This window comes from Zosterops lateralis (genome assembly GCF_965231275.1).
Source record: "Zosterops lateralis genome assembly, chromosome: 6".
NCBI lineage: Eukaryota > Metazoa > Chordata > Aves > Passeriformes > Zosteropidae > Zosterops > Zosterops lateralis.
Genome location: NC_139761.1, coordinates 22,295,456 through 22,301,552, shown reverse-complemented (window position 1 = coordinate 22,301,552; position 6,097 = coordinate 22,295,456). Strand labels below are relative to the sequence as shown.

General features: G+C 45.3%; 1 protein-coding gene across 2 annotated transcripts in view; it reads left to right on the top strand.

The window, feature by feature from the left end:
• The window catches only part of ESRRB (estrogen related receptor beta), a 128,435-nt gene that overhangs the window by 95,542 nt on the left and 26,796 nt on the right, over window positions 1–6,097 (top strand). For both annotated transcript variants that reach the window (XM_083862848.1, XM_083862847.1), the window contains one exon: window positions 780–896. In XM_083862848.1, the coding sequence (XP_083718974.1) occupies window positions 780–896 (117 nt within the window). The remainder of the gene's footprint in view (window positions 1–779; window positions 897–6,097) is intronic.

Genomic DNA, 6,097 nt, shown 5'->3' with positions numbered 1-6,097 from the left:
AAATAATTGTTGCCTTACACACTGTGATCCAGCATAATTCCACTTACATCCTCTTATCAGATCCTTGCATCCATGTTTTGGTTATATTCTTGGCTTATAATAAAATGTGATGTGAGTAGAAATAAAGTTGGGATGCGTCTTTCTTTTTTTGTCTTATAGCCAGTGTTGAGGGGTGATCATAAATAAAAAGGAATAAGGAAAGAAAAGATAATGCTCTGTGCAGAGCATGAGAGCAGATGCACTTAATAAAGTAAAAATGTAAAGATTAGCACAGAGAACCCATGTTCATTTTACAGGATGTCTTACCTTTCTCAATGGAAACCTATTGCTTCCCTTCTTCCTGTGGTATGCCAGCTGGCAGGAGGAAGCAAAAGAGGAAATGCTGTCTCTGAACTCCCTGGTTCCCCAAGCAGGACAAGAAGGGGCAGGTGACATCCATCCCACAGACATGGAGCAAGACTGGCAGCAAAGGAAATTCTAGTAATGTCTGAACTGCTCCCACTCTCATCCCTCGACTTCAGGGAACAGGCCAGGTTACAAGGGGTGCAGCACAAGGGATGACAACATGCCTGGAGGACACGTGCCTGAAAGCCCAGCACTGCAGTCATCCCCTTGTCTAGGTCAGCAGGGTAAAGTCTCAGAGGATGTGTGCATAAGTGAATGAGCAAACATGCAAGATGCAGACTGATGGTAGTGGGAATATCTGGGCACTGCAGCCTGTCCCTGGATCCATGGGGACAACATGATTCCTGGGTGACCATCTCTGTGTTTGATTACAGGGAATATTGAATACAGCTGCCCGGCCACCAATGAGTGTGAGATCACGAAACGGAGGCGCAAGTCCTGTCAGGCCTGTCGCTTCATGAAATGCCTCAAAGTGGGGATGCTAAAAGAAGGTAAGACAGAGTCAGAATGAGAATTTTTCTCTGTCCTGACAGTGCCTGGGATTCCAGACCTTGCAGAATCTCCTAGGCTAACTACATGCTTGCCCTCTTCGTGTTTCTGAATATATCTTTCTACAGGCTTTGTAGGAGAGTCAGGATGGGCAGTCCAGAGAGGAGAGTGGTTCTAGTCAGTGCTCTCATGCTAGGATATTATTTCTAGTACTTGCAAATTTAACAAATAACTGGAAACTGGTGGTGCCAGACTCTTCCCTTTCCCAGAGGAACCTTGGGCTGGAGGGTGTTTCTCTTCTTGCCCCCTGTTGGCAGCCTGCCGGGGGTCTGTTGGTCCGACCCAGGATGCCACAACCTTCCCAGAGAGAGGTCTCACAAGACACAGCACCCTAGTAATTTTTCAGTGTTGAGGAGGAGAGGCTCTTTCGTGGTTATGACTGGGTTGGCAGCTCTTCATAAGGGAAGGATGGAGTTAATGCAGAGCTGTGGCACAGTGTACAATGAAGGTCTGCCTGTATTACCACTCAGGAGACTTTCTGAAGATGGTTGGTAGCACAGGTTTGTCTGGGAGCTGTGGGTCCCCTGCCCTGCATACTCAGCCTGTGTTTTGCTCAGCCTATTGATCTGTTCAGTGCTCTTTGAGTAGTGTTCAGCTTCTCTCCTGTGCTGTTTTTCCTCCCACACCCCCCTTTTCAATCCTTGTCCATTCAAGAGGAACCACAGGGAATTCAGTGGCAATTAAACACATTCTTATGGATTGACTTTAAAGGTTTGTTTCCCTTGGGTCCCTCTGGGAAAGGCAGTGAGGGGAGGAGGGGAAGGAAAGAGAAGCACTACACATAACCCTCTGCATTGCTATACCAGCAGAGTGAGGTCCTCTCAGCTTCACCACAAGGAACAGCTGCTGGCTGTGGTAATGCACAAGTCCTGTATGCTGGAGCCAAGATGCCAGCATACAACTTTCTTTCAGGTCATAACATCACAGCAGCTGGTAATAAATTGTACAGTGTCGATTGAGTGTGTATTGCTTCTCACTAGAGCTCTCTCATTTCTTGAGAGGCAGGTTGATGGCAGCCAGTGTTGTTAAGAATGTAGATTAGACATTTGTTCTTTGATGGATGTGTAGTCTCTGTGGTTAAATATCTTCCTTCTAGAGCATACCAGTTACCAAGGGGAGGAGATGCAAGCTTCTGTAGTTTGGCCCTTCCTGACCTAGGTGTAGAGGTGGTAGACTCAGAGGATCTTGATCTCCTACTGGGAGGGAGGCACCTACTTTGTAGTTGGAGACCACGGGAAACCTGTTTCTCTTCATGTGGTAGTTTAGGGAGAGGATGTATCCCCTTACCCACTAAAGCAAATATACACTGGCGACACTGGCATTAGCAGGAGTGCATGTTATTAATGCCTATTTGTTGTTGTAGCCTATTGTTGTTGCAGGTCGTTGTAGCCTGTTTGTATGAATCCTATGAAACAACTTTAAATTCCTATAGTGGCTCCAGTCATTGCTGAGCAACAGCACAGGTTGAGGCTTGCTGGCTGCCAGTGTCTGTGCTGTCCTGCTTCTGAGTAGTTGAGCCTCTTGGAGCTGGGAGCAGGGGGAACAGTCACAGGAGCTGCTGCTGGTGTGCTGACTGTGTGGTCAGGGCATCTCTGCTTCCAGTTCTGGGAGTTCAGCACTGTTAAGAGCAGGGTCCTGTTATGTCTTAGCCTCCAAGTTCTGTGAAAATAGTTAACTCCTTTCAGACCACAGTTAGTGTGGAAAGCAGTGTAAATTCACTCACACCATGCAGCATCTGAGCTCCCGAACCCTGTGGAGTACTACTCATGGCAGACTGAAATTTGACTCTATGGCTGTTTTTGTGCTGAAGTGTATTTAGTTATTCATATAGGGATTGATCAGGCATCATTAAAGTCACTGGGGAAGGGTGGTTTGCTATTCATGTTAGTGTATCTGTGATCCTGCCCATAATATTTAGAGCTGTGGAAAATACAGCATAAAGATTTATTGATAGCAATGAGATACAAGAAGACATGATAATATCAAGAAGAGCAGAGAAGACTACCCTAGCAATCTGCAAATAGGGGTCCTGTGTCCTAACAGAGAGTGGTCAAGTGATCTTTTGGGAAGGCATCTGTTTTTCTTTCTTTTGCTCGGTATCCCAAGCTGAGAAATAAGGGTCATACTGCTCTGCTTTGCAAAAGAATTGTGAGGACCAATTTGTTAACTTTGTGTGAAGCTTGGTGGAAGCACAAAGTATTAGTATACAGAATTCAATCAATACACATCTTTAAAAGCCAAATCCAAGAAGAGAGAAAAATGGTGTTACACTATTTAGTCTCCATAGAGCCAAGAGTTTCTAGAAAGAACAAATCCATAATTGTTTGAATTGCTCAAAATGCAGAATTGACAAGGGATTTCAGATTAGAAAAGGTTCATTGGTCTTTTCCATCTCTGATCCGTCATCCTATTAGCTCATCCATCCCCTTTCTCTGCCAAGGCACGAGTGTTCCCAACTGTACCATTCTAGTAGTTCAAATGTTTTTAAAAATCCCTGATGTTTTGGTTTCCACAGAGGGCTATTCTGCAGTTTCCAAACTCTCATTAGGACAAGATGTCTCTTGATATTTGGGCTATGATTATTTTTCTTTTTAATAGATCCCCTTCCTACTTTGCCTTGGTGTACCTTTCTCATCATCCCTGGGTTCATGCATGGCAGAAGGTTGCTAAGTTGTGTTCTTTGTCCTGCTTGATTATCAAAAGTTTGGAGAAAAGCAGTCCTTTGGTCAAAGGCAAGATCTAGAAATCAGTTGTTCTCTACACAGTTTTCTCCTTTGTGTCCTTGGGCAAGCCAGTGGGATTTTAACTTAGTGAGGATGTTTCTGTGTAAAGAGACTATCCTTTTGCTCAAGAAAAATATGATATTCCATAAGTAACTAGTTAAGGGCTTCATGATTTCTTCTCATTTTCCTGATTATTGTTGCCATACATGACATACATGCCACCTCCTGCCTGCTGGGCATGTGGCATTATCTTGTTATTTGAGCAGAAGGCATCAGTACTCAACGATGACAAAAACACAAAAACAAATAACCATGACTTCAGGGTCTGTTTTACACTTGAAATGCTCAGCTTGATGTTGCAGGAGAGACTTGGATCTTCCCCTTGGGGACTGCTTATAAGGGTCACCAGACATCTCTTCTCCCTACATGGGCTGCAGCTAGACAAAAAGTTGTGACTGTAGCCGTTTAAGATCCAGGGAGACTGCCTTTAACATAGACATGTGGGTTATTCAGGCAATGCGGAGTGAATGAGGATCAGGGGAGGAAGAGAGCCAATGGAGCAATCAATAGGTGTCTCAGATATCCAGGCCACTTTCTTTAAGAGAGCTCTGATCAATGTATTGCAACAAGGGAACTGCATGGACACCAGAGCTTTGCTGTCTCAGGTTCTCCTGGCATGATGCTGCAGAGCAGGCAAGGCTCACTGGGGAAAGTGGCAAGCAGAAAGCTCTGCCCACAGAGCCCAACTGGCTCAGATGTCTGAAGTGTTGGCCTGTCTGGCTGCCTGTCTCTCACTTTCCCCATCCATCTGGAGTGTGCCCCAAGGGAGCATTAATTAGCCCTAGCAGGCTTGTACAGGAACCTGCTGAATCTGAAGTCCAGCATTCAGCAGACTCCAGTCCCAGTGTTCATGTAGGGATGTGCTGTCCCCAGAAAATCTGTGCTCTGCTGCTCTTTGCCTTGCTGAACCACCAGCCTGCAGGTGGTGGAGATGGGCATCTTCACAGCTTTGTCCAGTAGAATTGCATGCCCCCCTGCTCTGCAAATATCGGGGAAGCCTGAGCAACTAGTGATACTGTTCACCCCAAATGGAGAAGATGATATATCTGGCGTGGGGGGATGGCCAGTACAGGAAAAGTGTGCCCTGCAACTTGCAGTGGAGAGGCATTCTTCAAAGCTGGAAATCCTGGGATTTGTCCACCCCATTTCGTCGCTTTGCTCCCATCGCTGTCTGTTTTGTGCCTACAATGACTAAATGTAGTTCTTTAACTCTGGGCTCTACAGAGTAGATCTAGATCTTCCTGGATTTCTGGAATGATAGATAGAGAAATTTCAGCAGGTTGGCTGCTCAAAACTTTTTTAAAAACTCAGTATACCTTGTCAGTTTTAGGAAGAATATACCCTTGCCATTTACACTCTAGCCACCCATAACCTTTCTGTTCTGCAGCAATTTGTTTGTCTTCAAGAGGTGGAGGTAATTTCAGATGACATGAGGCTTGTGTATGTGGGCTCAGAGGTTTCATTTTGGACATTGGTTGGCTGGTTAAACATGACCTCACAACTTTGCCCTCCACACCTCTGCTGCTTCTCTGAATCTGGGGCTCCCCAGGTCCTCCAGAATCTGGGGCACTTCCTCTTCTCTGACCTTGGTATCTGTAGGGCTCTTTCTTCTGTATTTTCTCATGCCTTTCCCTCAGTTTTTACCTTTTCTTGAATGTGTTACACAGAGGCACCATCAGCATTGCTGAGCTTTGGGCAGTAGTGGGTCCATGTTGCAGCTGTCCGGAGTGGACGTAGGGGCACTTTCTGGTGTCTTCTCATAGAAACCACTCCTGCTACCAAAACCTTGTCACATCAATGCAGTACTGCCCATGAAAGGGAAATGTTCTGTGATCATCAGAAGAGAGATGGGGATAACAGGTGAATTGCAACGAAACATCAAGGCCTCTCATTACAGAACTCATCTTTGGCTGGAAATGACAGGCAAGTGGAGGAGGGGCAGTGTTAGACATACCAAACCATACCACACCAAAGAGAACAGACTCACTGTTGTCTGGGTATTTGGTCCTTTCTTTTGCAGAAGCCCTGCAGAACTTTTTCTTCAAAGGATTGTATAGTTTCTAAAACTGTGTTCCCTGTTCTATGCTGGCACACCTGCAGAGACCCAAATGGAGCATAAACAGTTCTGAAAAGGAAGCAAAGCTGGGTCACAAAATGCTTTTCATGAAGTGCATGCACGTGCAATTGTGTCACATCACAGCAGAAAACAACACAGAAATGAAAATGTCTGTAAAAAAATCCAGGCATTGAAATGCCATTCATTATTCCCCCAGCCTTTGAGTCTTGTTTTCCTTCTTAATACAAGTAATGTATGTTATGTTGCTGAAGTTGTCCTCTGCTCCCTGCCAGTGCTGAGACTT